Source organism: Copidosoma floridanum, unplaced genomic scaffold (genome assembly GCF_036245765.1).
Source record: "Copidosoma floridanum isolate Cflo_tuat_1 unplaced genomic scaffold, Cflo_Japanese_pri ptg000007l, whole genome shotgun sequence".
In the NCBI taxonomy this organism is placed as follows: Eukaryota; Metazoa; Arthropoda; class Insecta; order Hymenoptera; family Encyrtidae; genus Copidosoma; species Copidosoma floridanum.
Window position 1 is genome coordinate 6,001,053 of NW_028321884.1, and position 15,013 is coordinate 6,016,065.

At 42.3% G+C, this 15,013-nt stretch overlaps 1 protein-coding gene across 1 annotated transcript; it reads left to right on the forward strand.

Moving 5' to 3' along the window:
* Positions 1–184: 184 nt before the first annotated feature.
* LOC106642832 (uncharacterized) lies at positions 185–9,624 on the forward strand. The gene is made up of 7 exons (XM_089588878.1): positions 185–234; positions 1,786–1,888; positions 2,889–3,075; positions 3,147–4,359; positions 6,499–6,595; positions 7,709–7,904; positions 7,965–9,624. The coding sequence occupies exons 1-7, from the start codon at positions 214–216 to the stop codon at positions 9,160–9,162; spliced, it is 3,015 nt and encodes a 1,004-aa protein (XP_089445004.1). The 5' UTR covers positions 185–213; the 3' UTR covers positions 9,163–9,624.
* The last annotated feature ends 5,389 nt before the right edge of the window (positions 9,625–15,013 follow it).

A 15,013-nucleotide genomic window follows, 5' to 3' on the forward strand; every position in this document is an offset into this window, starting at 1 on the left:
ATGAGTGAAAAAAAAAAGAAAAAAAAAAAAAAAAGAAAGAATATAGTGGAGAAAAGAAAAAAAAATGTATGTAGTCGAAGCATGAGTAACAGTAATGCGTTTCAGTTTGCGCTCGAGGCGTAGGTGTACGATGTATGTACCGTGAGTGCATTGTGCAGATGAGCGTCGGTGCGCAGCAAGTGTCGGCTGAGCTTACAGCCGAGGTCTCGTGCCATGGAGGCTACGGATAATTTGGTAACTTTTTTTCTTTTTCACGCCTCATCGATTCGAGCTTTCGTCCCAAGCTTGCGCGCGCCACTGTGCTTTCCTACCCCCCTGCAAGAACGGAGCGCAAGTGCCATGTGCTCGTGCTTGCACGTTGTGCGACGCAATGTGCGGCATCAGCTTTTTTAAGCACAAAGTGCGCGCGCAATCGGTTATCCAGCTTCGGCGCGCTAGTTTTTTCCGTGGCGTTTGTTGGTGCAATAGTTGTGGTGCCAATCCAGATATTTATATACTTAACACGTTTGAGTTTACGCGTACGATTGCTTGCCGCGTCTTTTGAACTTCGCGCGCAGATATTCTTGGGGAATTTTCGTGAAGTGATGGTAGACTCATGGGAATTTTGTCTGTGGTACCAATCATGAAGCATCAGCTGCGTGAGACGATGGTTCTCAAAGTGCAATTGACAAAAGTGAGATGCGTTTAGGGCTCGCGTTTGAATTACGCGAGGTGATAAGGATTTTTTTTTCTTCAAGTTGAAATTTCAAGGAATGGGCTTGGTGTCTTTATTGCTCCTAAATTCACGATGACGAATCCATAAATTTAAATAAAACGTTTTTTGTAGTAATAATCGAGGAATGACTCGTTAACAGGTGTAGTTACTATTTGCGGTGATGAAAAGTTATTTTTTATCTCGCGATAAGAATGGATAACATTACTTCGCGTTAGCAACAAATTATTTTTCCTTTTTTTTTTACTGTACAACAATCAACCAAGTTTTCAGATGCGTATTTTAGTTTTATTATGATTTTTGTTGGAAATATAGCTCTTAAACTGAGAGAAAAAATAATAATAAAAATTATTGGAAAATTCCAGCAAAAATTACCATTCTGCATAGTAAATCGGATGTAAGCTGGCAAAAAAGAGAAAAGTTATTATTTTTAACAGTAAAAATTATTGTTTTAATTGTTATTATGATTAGAACAGGAAATATTTTTATGCAGGAAAGTAAAATTTATCAACCGATCCTTTTAAGGTTTAGTGTTCCAAAATGGTAATTTTTACCCCAAAATGGTAACCAAAACTACTTTTTACTGTTAAAACAATAATCTTTACGGATAACAATAATTACTTTTTTATTTTTTTGCCACCTTACATCCGATTTACTGTTCAGAATGGTAATTTATCTATAACTATTAAGTATTATTATTATTTTTTTCTCAGTATAGATATGATCACTCGGTCGGAGGGACTCCTCGTGCTTGCTCTGCTTCGATGCGGACCAGGTGCAAAAAGATTTTTTCCCACCGGGGGCACAGTAAACGTCAAAAGTTTAAAAAAATACCCATGGTAGAAAATATTGTTTTTTGTCATAGAAGTGCCATCGCTACATGATTTTTTTCCGTATTTGGGGCGTTTTTTGTGACATTGGGACGCCATTCAACCAGGGCTACCCTACGATCCTTTGGGCTGCAAAATAGCCCCGTGGTGATAGCGCTTCTGTGACGAAAAACTACTATTAACACATCGTCAGAAGAAAAAAAGAAAAACTTTTAAACAATAAAATTGCAAATTTGATTGTAGTTACTGAGCAACATGAAGGAGGAGTGTCCAATAGAAGTTTCTCCCAAGGAGAACAAAAAGAACACATCATCCCAGTACAAACAATGGGCGGCCTGCTTTTCAGGTGAGTTATTCATTGGTCAGTCGGTGGTGTCGGTGCATTTCAATATTTAATTGAGCGTCGTCTCTGGACCCTCCCACGGTTAAATACCCTTTGAATTAAATTTAAATGCTGCTTATAATTTTTTTATTAACTAGATATGTCTTGTATCAATCACCTTATGGCGCTGTTCTGATCTACTGACATATTTATGATACTCGTATCGACGAATTTTATCATATTCCCAAAGTTGAAATGACAATTGATTTTTTTGTAATCAGAAACGGTTAAATTTACAACACGGTATTTGTATTTCCATTTAGTTGTTTGTACATATGCATCTTTTAATTTAATGAATGCAATCGTTGTTCCCCTTTTCATAATTGGATATCATACAGCGCTACTCAAAGTCATATTTCGGCTAGAGGAAATATGTAATTTAAATCGTTTTTTCTTCCGATACGAAATAAGCCGCTTCAAGTAAAATTGCGCTAATACATTAACAATATTACAATATTCGAAAGTGCCATTTAGCATTGAAATTTGGCCCATACGTTTTACCTGCCTGAATTTGTAAGATATTCCTCGAAAATCAAAGTCCACACTTTTTCGACAAAGCAATTTGGTTTTGAATGCAACGACAGAGACCGTATCGAAAGCTCGTTTTCTATTATCTATTCCCCCTACAAGTTTTCTATTCCTATCCATTTAAACGCGTCTCTCTTGACCTTTTTGTGTGTCCACGTGACGCACTCGAGTATTTCGCGCTTTAATGTAACCCTGTGACCTTTTTTTCGATTCGCATTCCCGAGAATCCTTTTCTCTTCTATTTTTTCTTAAAGCTTTCGTAATTGCCACATGCCTCTACAAAAACCTTTGTCCAGTCATACTCCGAGTAGCATTTCTCATTAAAAATCACAGTTTGTCCACACGGACATTATTCCAAATGTAAAAGAAAACATTAAAAAAAACGCATCTAAAACTGATTGTCCTAATAACGTTTATTTTAAATTGTGTCTCTTAGCTACTCTGTCGATGGTCGCCGTTGGCACCGTGTACGGCTGGTCGACCACAACCATACCGCGCTTGACAAACGTGAATATGACAGATCGCGCAGTGCCCCTTACAAATGCCGAGGCCTCGCTGGTCTACTCGATAACCTACTTAGGCTCGGTCATCGGCCCGTTCTACGAAGCTTACTTTTCTGCCATGTGAGTATACCATACCCACGCAACCCACAAACACTGAAATTTTACTGAATAACGCCGATCCAATGTTCCAGCTACGGCCGCAAATACAGTCTACTCCAGACTCCCGTGTTCTACATCGTGGGCTGGATACTGATCGCCTTCGCCCACAACGCCTGGTACTTGTACGTCGCGCGAGTCATCCACGGGATCGGCGTCGGCATGTCCTACTCCGCCAATCCCATGTACGTCTCGGAGATAGCCGACACCAACATCCGCGGCGCGCTCAGCACCATCATAGCCGTCAACGTCTTCACCGGCTCCCTACTAGCCTGCAGCGTTGGCCCGTACACGTCCTACCACGTCCTCGTCTACGTTCTCATGGCAGTGCCGGTGCTGTTTGTCGCCACCTTCGTCTGGTTCCCCGAGAGCCCCTACTGGCTCGCGACCCAGGGCAGGGACGAGGATGCCAAGCGGGCCATTGGCTTCTTCAAGGGCGACGTGGACCTGTCCGCCGAGCTGGCGATCGTTAAGAACAACATCGGCACGGACGAGCTCAAGATCAATTGGCGGGATTTCCTGCTGCTGGGCAAACTGAGGAACCGGAGGGCACTGCTGATCGTGTTGGTCCTGGTCCTGGGCCAGCAGTTTAGCGGCAACTTCGGCACGATGCAGTACCTGGAGAAAGTGTTCCAGCAGTCGAACATCGGTATCGAGCCCCACGTGGCCACGATCATCGTCATGGCCGTGAGTCTGGTTTTTGGTGCCCTGTCCACGGCGACGGTGGAAAAAGCCGGCCGGCGATCCCTCCTCATCGTGTCGAGTTTCGGCTGTGCGGTGACGCACATAGTGCTGGGGACTTATTTCCTGCTAGAGTACATGCAGGTGGACATGACCTCGATAAATCTGTTGCCCGTCGTGGACGTGGTCGCGTTTGCGATCGTTTATCAGGTTGGAATGGGCACGATGACAAATATACTTGTGGGCGAGCTGTTTCCCCCGAGCGTCAAAGCCATCGCCGGAGCTATAGCTACGGTGTTCGACAGCGTCGTCGGCTTCGTAGTTATGATCACCTTCGATCCGATCATGGAATATTATGGTTCCAAGGTGTCGTACCTCATATACGGGACCTCGTGTTTCGTGCTGTTTATTTTCGTCTTTGCGTACGTGCCCGAGACCAAGGGCCGGACTTTCGGCCAGATTCAGGACATACTGGGGACGTTGCGTCCGTTTCGGGTGTCGAGTGACTTGTCGTGTTGCGCGGGCCCGTGCACGACAAGGCCCGACAAACCCAAAGCTCAGGAGGCGTGAATCGAATTTTGTATCATTACCGTGTCGATTGTGTGTCATTACTTTTTCAGTATTTTCATCAACAGATGCTCAAGAATTAACACGCACAATATGCATACTTCATCTATTTTAACGGAGTATATTTCACATTTGCGAAAATACTTAAGTAAATACGTTGCGAGTACAAAGTATAATAAATAATAGCGGCCACGTGATGTATGGTTCAGGTACGATATAGTGCGCATAGTAAATTTGGTACTGATCAATTGTTTCAATTATGAACTCTAGTAACAAAGTTCTCTGTGCTAATTGAATAACATTAATACTTTTGTCTATAGGTAAAATTACCGTTTGATTAAAAAATTATTTACGAGGTTTCGTGAAAGAAAGGCACGCTACATCCAATCTCTACAATTGGAAATACTCCATTAAAACAGATGTAATGTGCATGCCGTGCTTGTTTCCAATGGGTTTACAAAACTCTATGCATTTTTTGGTAAAATACATTGAAATGACAATTCCATGATGTATTAATATATTAATAATAAAACAATATAAGACTAGTGTCACAGTTGATATTCAATTTTGTGAATCAAGATGAAAAATAAAACGTGTTTATCATATATTTTGGAAAAAATTGTCTTGGCTAATTTTATTACCAAACTTTATGCGTTAGTATACATTGTTAAATTGGACAACTTACCCATGAATGAGTGACTTGAGCAATGTTTAAGAATGAAATTTTTCCTTGATGTTGGGTTAACAGTTGGTCCTGTTACGACAAGCTGCACCTCCCAAGTCCAGATTCATTTCCTTAAAAAATACTTATAAACGTTCAAATAAACGAGAAAAAAAAATTTCATCAGGCTCGTGCAAAAATTGTTTTAGTTGTACTACACAGCTAGTGTCAACTAGTAGCCACCGAATAGAACGGAGGAAAGAAACGGCTGGACATGTACTACTTTTCACGTGAATTTCGCATTTGCGAAAATATCTCATCTCAAAACCTCTCGACTGGAAAATTCTGACTAACGGCGACGGCTATCTCAGACATTTTGAGAACCCTAGTGCAGCCGTACACCCGAAAGGCATCTCTCCCAGGTGAAATTCAAGGCACGCGAGCCGATCCGAAGATTCCCCATCTCTCCCCGAGCAACCGCCAATCTCGCGCGATACTCGCGTGCCTCGTAATCCGCGCGTCTCGAGTCACGTGCTGGCGCGGACAGCTCAATTACAAGGACAAATGACCAAGTACAAAAAAAGCCCGGTGGAGAGTGATTAAAACAACAAAGTTACGTATAGGTACGTCACTATAAATTGCGTAAAAACGGGTCATCACTGTGAACTTTGACTCTATGTGAGCATTATATGATATTCTGCGATATAATATGTCGTATGCACACGAGATGTATTTTTGAACGATAAGTCAAGTCAAATATGATGGTTGAGCTTTTCCGGACTTATCTAATCTACAAACCGATCGACTACACTATAGACGTCTATCGTTGGTAGGCCCTCGCGTGTTCGTAGTTCTTACAAAGTGGGGAATACGATTCCCCCACTCCACTGATTGATCGATGCGTGTACTCTATGCATTTGCGCCCGAGAAGTCCGACAACGAGATACAATTCGTTCGGATGCGAGTTAATTGTCGGGCTCGCGGTTAACGCGTCGTGCGTCCTACTGTTCATCGACTCGAGGGAGTTTAGATCACTCTCGCAGAGTTGAGTGTGAGAAATATTTTAGTCGTGCTGCTTCGAAGGTGAATTTTTTTAATACATAATATGACGCCGATCTCTGAAAATCGGTATTTCATTCGTACACGGTGCTGCGCTCGTTGATGATTTCGTCCAAAAACAATATCGCGTTTAATTGTGCTGAGGTTTAGGAAGACTTGTTTGCAGTTTACGGTGATAATGTATAATTGTGGTTTTTACATTTATTTATATATGATTTAGTGATTAACAAATCGGCGTAAATTTCTTGGTGATTGATATCGAAATAATGCAAGAGTCTGTGCGCATTGATAAATAATTATCCAGTTACTGTTGTTACTTTCAAACGAGATTGAGATATTTTTATTAAGAATTTCATCAACTGTCAATGAGGTATAAACTCTCACTTTGAAGTTTTAGTTAAATGGGTTGAAAAACTGAGATCCCGGAAAAAAAAAATAGAATGGATGCAACTGCACCGGTTGGATCTGGGATCCAGAAGAGGAGCCAGTGGAAACAATGGGCAGCCTGTCTATCCGGTACGAAAACTTGAATATTCATTTCATGTTTTGCAAGACAATTCGTGGGTTACTGTACAATAACAAGAGCGACGTAACTTACATATCTTTATTCACAAGTGCATTCGTAACTTTAGGGTGTACCCAAGTGTCGTTACGAATTCTGTTTACGGCGCAACTTTTGCCATCTCGAAGCGGGACTCATTTCATAAAACGCGATACGTACGAAATAAAGTTAAAACTTTCGCGTGGCTGTAGTTCCGTTCAAACCCGCGTACGTATACATACCTACATACTTATAGATACACAAGCGAGAGTAATGCTTTAAAGCGCGACCTACCAACTTTGCGTAATGATTTTCGGGTGCTCTGCGACAACAGTGCCTATAACGGGACGAGCGAGTTTTGCGCGCATGCTTTGCCTTGTCCTATTTTCCGTGGCAAGTCAAACATCGCCGGCACACCGAGAACTGGGCTGAAAAGTAAACGACTGGAAGCTGTACACCAGCATCGCCCTTTTTACGTTGTAGAAGCTTTTTTCCCTTTTTCTCTTGTAATGTATCCACCGTTGCAGTTTTCTCGATGTTCGTGAAACGTTTTTTTTCATTTTACATCGCTCGTACGAATAGCCCGTGTATTATGTTCGTAGCAAAAAAAAAAAAACTGCACCGGAAAGGCAAAATATACAAAACAGTTTTTACGTCTCGTTCCAAGTAATTTGATACATTTTTTTCGACATTATGTTTTTAAATCCATGAAAACGTTATTACAATACGTTTGGAGAAAGAAAAAAGTTAGTTTATGTTTCATTGTTGCGTTACTTATTTTAAAAATGAAAAAAAGAACAATGCTAAAAATAGATTCAAATCAATCACAGTAAAAAAAAAAAATCATGTAATTAAAAAATATAATACTTGTACACTATTTTAATCCAGGTCTGACTGTGATCAGGATCCCACAGAGTAAGTGATGTAGATTGACGCTTGGAAGCAAGTAGAAGCCATCTCAGTTTTTGGTGCAAAAAAAAGCCCAAGATAGCTGTATTTTGCGCCTAAAATAAAAATGTCACTCAGATCCTCGCTCCCAAGCGTTTGATAGAAAAAAAAAAAAAAAATTCACCAATGGTATTTTCCAGCCACCCTGTCGATGGTGTCAGTGGGCACCGTGTACGGCTGGACCACCACAACGATCCCACACCTGACCGGCCACTCCAGCACCCACAATGGCGAGGTTCCCCTGCACCTAACCTCGGACGAGTCGTCCTGGGTCATTTCCATCACTGCAATCGGCTCTATGCTCGGCCCCTTCTACGGCGTCTACGTGGCCGCGACGTAAGACGACCAAACTTCCCAAACTCGAGAAATCCCCCCACCAACCCACTCTGATTTCAGCCTCGGTCGCCGACCATGCCTACTCCAGACCTCCCTATTCTACACCCTGGGCTGGCTGCTCGTCACCTTCGCCCAAAACGCCTGGCACTTGTACGCAGCGCGAGTCATCCTCGGCTTCGGCGTGGGCATGTCCTACACCGCCAGCCCCATGTACGTCTCGGAGGTGGTGGACGTGGGCATCCGCGGTGCCGTTGGCAGCCTCGTAGCCGTCAACGTCTTCACCGGCTCCCTACTAGCCTGCAGCGTTGGCCCGTACACGTCCTACCACGTCCTCGTCTACGTCCTCATGGCCGTGCCGGTGCTGTTTGTCGCCACCTTCGTCTGGTTCCCCGAGAGCCCCTACTGGCTCGCGACCCAGGGCAGGGACGAGGATGCCAAGCGGGCCATTTGCTTCTTCAAGGGGATCGACGAGCCAAGCGAGTTGGCCGAGGAGTTGGCCGACGTGCGCTACGACATGGGCGAGGACACCGGCCACCTCGAGTTCAGCTTCGCCAACGTCCATCTACTGCTCGAACCTACAAACAGGAGGGCACTGCTGATCGTGATGGTCCTGGTCCTGGGCCAGCAGTTGAGCGGCAACTTCAGCACGATGCAGTACCTGGAGCAGATGTTTGGTGACGCGGGGATAGGTATTGGTCCGGACGTGGCGACGATCATCGTGTCCGGGGTGGGTCTGGCGTCGGGGGTGGCCTCGGCGCTGTGCGTCGAGAGGACGGGCAGGCGGCCCTTGCTGTTGGCGGCTAGTCTCGGTTGTGCCATCGCCCTTGGCGTTCTGGGGGCGTACCTGTCACTGAGGGGCGAGGGCGTGGACGTGTCGGCGGCGAACCTGTTGCCCGTGGTCGACGTGGTCGTTTACCAGGTGGTCTATCAGATGGGGCTGGGCACGATGGCGTACCTGCTGATTGGTGAGCTGTTCCCGGTGAACGCGAAGGGCGTCGCTGGGGCCGTGGTCACGATATTCGATGGCCTGCTGGAGTTCGCCGTCACCAAGATGTACGAGGTTGTTTTTTCTACTGTGGGCTCGCGGGTGGTCTACGTGTTCTTCGCCATCTCGTGTTTCGCGCTCTTTGGGTTTGTTTATGGGTTCGTGCCCGAGACCAAGGGCAAGACGTTCCACGAGATTCGGGACATCCTGGGGGAGTGGCGACCGTTTCGCGCGTCGAAAGCCAAAGGCAAGGATACGCTCGCTATGAAGTGACACCGTGGGAGAAACTGTGTTTGTCCATTGATGCATTTTTTGGCATACAGACTATGAGACTGACATTCTTACAATTAGCCATAATTTGTGGTTGAATCGGTAGTCGAGTCTACTGCAAGAGTTACTTATCACATGTTTTTTTTTTTTTTTCGCATCATCGGTTAATACGTTAATAAAAGAAAAAAATGTTTATAAAGTCAATATGACAGTGAATCATACATTTGTCTCATGAAATTTTCCCTATTCAGCGAATGTTTTGATCGATTGGTCACGTCGAACATTTTCCTCAAAAGATAAACCTCGCACGCGTTGTAATTCGCCTTTTACGAAGCATTTAGCTATAATCTCAGTTAGAGCAGTGTCGAGCTCATTTTTTTGTAATAGTAAATCACGTCTGAGAAGGAAATAAAAAAACGATTAAAATAAATAATGTGCTCTCACGTGTATACGGTGTACAAAGATGAAGTGTGATAAACTTCATGAAGTATATAGGTTTATAAAGTAAGGCAAACACCTTTTCCTGGAGCTAATCCCCGTGAATTTCTTTCAACCCTGTAAATAACGTATAAAAGCGACAAAAAGGACAAAGGTGAAAAGTATAACGTACATTATGTACAACGTGCATGGATTTTATGCAAATTAGGTGGAAACACAACTGTACTGGGGGGTATGGTCGTGCACGTGAAAATACGGTGATAACGTACAGTAATAAGCAGTCCCCGGGGGGGCGAGATTGCCTCGTCAGGAAGAAAAAATCTTTCATGTGCTTTTTTTTCCCCCTAACTAAGCGCGTGCTATACATCGGCCTGGAACGATGGATCGAGGCTTTTAATAAGCAGACGCGGCGTGTATTTTTTTCCCTTTCCCACACTGCTTCCATGATAGAAACGGTAAGTGCAGAAAAGCACGCGAAAACGCGCTTTCGATCGCTTGATAAATCGAGCCGCTCAGTCCTTTTTTTTTCTTCTTTTCCTTCCATTTTGCACTCTCTTTCATTCTCTTGGTCATAGCCAGCCGAGGGTTTTGCTCGAAAAAGTAAACTCGAGGTATACTATTCTGCAGGATGTTTGCTCATTAATATTCACCGCAGCACCGGTATTCTACACTATTGTGCAATAATAATTATAAAGTTACACTTATACCTGATGATTCTACGTCTATAGTTCCAATGTAGGTGTGGACTCTGTGTATAAAAACTTTGAGCTAAAAAAGAACAGAGTTAATGATCGCAGATGTTCTTTTTCAGTCACGAGCGGGTTACACAATTCATATACGTAACGTTCCAACATCCGCCGTAGGTTCGACAAAACACCCACTGTATAGGCCTGTCCACACCGTACAGGTATATTATATATATACATACAGCAACCGAAGGACGACGCGTACAAATGTACCTTTCATATACATATGCGTCCGGTACTTACGTCAACGGATAAATGCCCGCGGTCGTTGCGAAGATCACTCGGTAGCGTTTCATTGATTAATGCACGCGCGGTGCGCTTGTTTTATTCAATTTCGGGTGACCACTGTTCCAGCGATTTTCTATTCGGACGGAAAAACCGGGGAGCCCTGTAATCTCGTGCGAGCTCCGTAAATTCCGAGGATCAGCAGTGCAAGGGGTAACGCGAGAGGGAAAAGTTGAGAGTGGCAGGCCTCGGGGAGGGGGGGGGAAGAGGAAGCACCACGTATACGGGGGCTGAAAGTTACGCGCCCCGTAAATTTATAGTTCGATACGCTTCGGGGCTGTTCTGTTGATACAAAAAGGCTCGCGGCTTTGCCTTTCTAGATTCCCTCGCTCTCTTTTGTACTTCAAGCGGAAAGAAGAATGGCTGGATGTTCCCCCCCACCACCCTCCTTTTTTTTTTTTTTTTTTTTTTTATTACTGCGCCCCCGGAAAGAGACGATTAAGGCTCTCGAGCGAGAATCATTGAAAAGGAGCTCAACCCAGCCGTGGGCTTTTCACGCGAGTTATTTTTATATTTTTCGGCGAAAACCTTGCCGAAAGCTCTCTCCCACCACTTTTCAACGGGAGCTTCGACGAGACAACTCCTGCGCGCATGTAACGTCAAGTCCCTTGTCCAAACGAACTTTTCTTTCTTTATTCAATACATTCAAAATTTTATTTTCAGCACATAAAAATATATATCTTTTGCTTCACGGTATAGCACCCACTGGATGAATTGTGTACGTGTCGACACGGAGCGTATCAACCGTCTCTCGGTTGATAAATTTGCTTTTCCCACGTAGTATATATTTGATGTAGAGCGTGTGGGCGAGCGCAGCAGCATCCAATTGTCATCTCGACGGGGACAAACACGTTGCGGCGCGTTGTGCGGATAAGAATAGGATAGAAAATTGTGCGCTTCCATATACCTTGGAGATTGCATCGGGGCATCGGCAAACTCCTTTATTTCTGTTTCCTCGCGCACGCTCGCAAAGATGGTCTTACAAATCGAGGGATTTCCAATGTGTTGTCCAGACGACCGTCCTCGTTCATCCTCTGTAGTGCATTGTTGTTTTATGAATCATCAACCTTATTTTTTTTTGTAAATTATCGTGACGAGAGGTAATTTGAGCCAAACAATAGAAAAATACCGATTATTCAGGTAAGAGGATCGATGTTTTAAGAGAGTAAAAAAATAGTGGGACTTGATAATCAATTATTTGGGTAAATATAATCGATGGCAGGATCCTCGATCGATCAATTATCGATGGACTGAACGATAAGCTAATTACCGATGGTACCAATGTATACATACCATCACCCTCAAAAAAGAGTACATTAAGCAGATCACTTATTTAATCGAACATCGTATGAGTATATTGATGCCACAAGTCATCAATTAATAAAATAGAAGGAAACTTCTCTATACGCGGCTTGATTTCCAAAATCACCCGCACATATTTATGCATTCGATGATTGGCCGACACGGGACTAATATGATTTGATCAAAAAAGGGAGCGATAAGATTTAAGGTTTACTATTAACCACATTTATATGTAAAAATTCGGTAAAAATGGTCGAACAAGACGAACAAACCCGAGGTATACGATGCCGTGCTCAATCGGGAGGCCAGGAGTACACATTCCCAACATCACGTACGAAGTGTGTGATGGCTCCAGAAGTACAGGGGATTTGAGCTTTCATTTGTTCACGGGATATTCCTGCTGCATTTGATGTCCCCCTCCTGTTTTTTTAGTTTCAAACGCGTTTACACGTGACGTGTTTGCGTTGTTTTTTTGCACAAAAAGCCGAGCGAGCGAGAAAAGCGTGCCAACAGCTTATTTGGTTTTTGTTACGTATTCCTTTTTTTTTTTTTTTTTTTTTTTTTTATTTTACTCTGCAAAAGTAATCTCAGTATGTAAAACCGGTCGCACGATAAAAAAAAAAAAGAAATTGCTTTGCACAGGTGAAAAAATTCATGTTACAACTTCAGTTGGTGGACCTTGTGATAAAATATACAAATTATTAATGTACTACATGAGCGTATCAATAGATTTTGCATAAAGAATGAAAACCCGTCTTTTTCGAAAAAATACAACAAACATTTTATCATCCCGAATTTCATGATTGACCATTTCAAGTAAACATCAAAGACATTTAATTAAAAAGTAAAGTAGCGAGAAAAAAAAGAAGAAAGATGAGATGCAATTTACACGGGTGATAATACTCGATGGTGATGACGATTTTCTTAAAAATATGTACTATTTTTTATTTTTACCAATTTTGACCTGTGAGTGCTATTTTTCTATATAGTTGAACAGTTATTACAGACTAGGCATGGATTTAATAAAAAATGCGTAATGAATGATCTATCAAAAATGATATTGGAGATTTCGCGATTGTAAATAAAGTATTCAAGTGGCATTTAAAACATACGACTATAGCTAACAGTATACCGTTGAAATTATCTGTGCACACAAAGTGTTGATTAAAATTCCATTTTCTGTACAATAGGTATCGCTGCCTTTACTCTTCGCAAATTCTGTGCAAATCCTGTAGCGGTTGCCTGTTTCTCCATAATACCCTTCTTCGTTTTTTTTTTTTTTTTTCTTCTTATTTTTAACGCCACCAACGAAACGTGCACTCCCACTCTACCGAAGGTGTTAAGGCCGGCTCCGCGTTTGCTTTTCTCATTGTTGTTGGAACTGTATTCATTTATGCGCGAGACGTTTTATAGATTTTTTGTTGATTTTATTTTTTACCGTTATTCCAGCGAAATATCAAACCAAAGGGTCTATTTTTATTTGACTAGCGGAGTGTATGAAATATTTTTATTTCACTTTTATTCATAAAACAAACAAATTTGATGAGATTTTCAATGAACCGTTGTTTTAATGCAATGGTACATCCGATTTATATATGATTTTCGATCGAAATATTCATAAAGCACAGAGTATTATGCATCAAAACAAAGCTATTGATGTTATGTACGGGAATAAGCCCGTCATTCAAATATTTGTTTGCAATATTTTTCAATTTTTTGATTATTGTTTTGAAAAGTGACAGTAACAACCACTGAAAATTTGTCGATACAAAATCATGCTTACACATGACGCACCTGATTAAACTTATTTCCACCTCAGCAATATAGTACACCTGCCGCGAGGAGAGAGGCAAAAATTCCAATGACAGATAAACGTGAAACGAGAATTGCATTTTCTTTCTAAATTATATTTATTCGAACATCAGAGCAGTACTGTAGCGAGTGACGAGTTTGAACGGATGAAACCAAAGATAAAAGAGGAAGAGCTTGCGAGACGCGGGTGTACAATATAATATATCATATAGATGCCATAGAATCTCACGCCAAGCTGCATCAGTTCATGCTAGTCCGTGCGAATAAATTCGCTCGGACGCGCCACTTTTCAAACGCGCACGGTGTTATTTTTTATTTATTTTTTAGTGCCCTTCCAGACGGTGTGTAACTTTTTTCCACGAGGCTCAACCGAATAGGACAATTTTTCACTCGGCCCGCTGTTGAGACGGAGGGTTTTGTTGGTAGCTCGCTTTTCTTTATTTCCATCATTGCTCTTTGGGCGATTAATTAAATGAAACTATTTTAAGGCAAAGCAAGAGCCTCTCGCCCTCCAGGAGGCTTTGCACTTGTTTCACGTTTTTACGCGGATTAAAACAAGGACAAGCAGGAAGATAGAGAATAAAAAAAAAAAAAAATGTATAAACTAACGAGACTCCGTCACTTTTGCGCAGCCGGGAACGACTTAGTTCCTCCATTCATCTTTCCTTCCCCTCGGGTCTGGTCTTTTCATCCTTTCTGCAGTTTAGCGAGGATATAAGTGTGTACCAGCCTCTCGTTCCCTTTCCTCGGCTTTATAAATCTCGCGAGGCAGTTCTCTTACCATCTCCCTCTCTCTCTCTCTCTCTCTCTCTCTCTTGTAACCTGGACCATACCTCTGGCGTATTGTGTAAGGGTATGTACACGGGTGATTATACTGAAAACCTTTAATAAAACCTTGACTCATTTCTAGCAGAAAACGTTCCAAATGTTTTCTTTACAAATCCCGTTTTTGAGTTTAAAAGCTCCAAAAAATAAGTTTATTTTCTTATTATTATCATTATTATCTTATTTTTAATTGCACGAATAAGTATATTACGTCATTAAACACATACACCTTAAATAATTTCCGTTGGCGATTTTGTGTGCAAACAGTATTGACGGAGCCTCTCATGTACACTTGATCATGGAATCTTATTAAATTCGTCGATTTATGTTTGCGTACGTTTTTTTTTCACTAAATAAAATTTTGTCACTACGATAAAAAAACCATGTACGGCTTTTTTAACAATATGATTCGCATAAAATTCTCTTTTGAACGTAGGCACTGAACC

Bases quoted from the DNA above. Each gene is read 5' to 3' on its own strand.
- LOC106642832 (XM_089588878.1), top strand. From the start codon at position 214: ATGGAGGCTACGGATAATTTG. The intron at 235-1,785 runs GTAACTTTTTTT...ATTTGATTGTAG, and splicing joins TGGAGGCTACGGATAATTTG to TTACTGAGCAACATGAAGGA. The intron at 4,360-6,498 runs TGAATCGAATTT...TGAAAAACTGAG, and splicing joins AACCCAAAGCTCAGGAGGCG to ATCCCGGAAAAAAAAAATAG.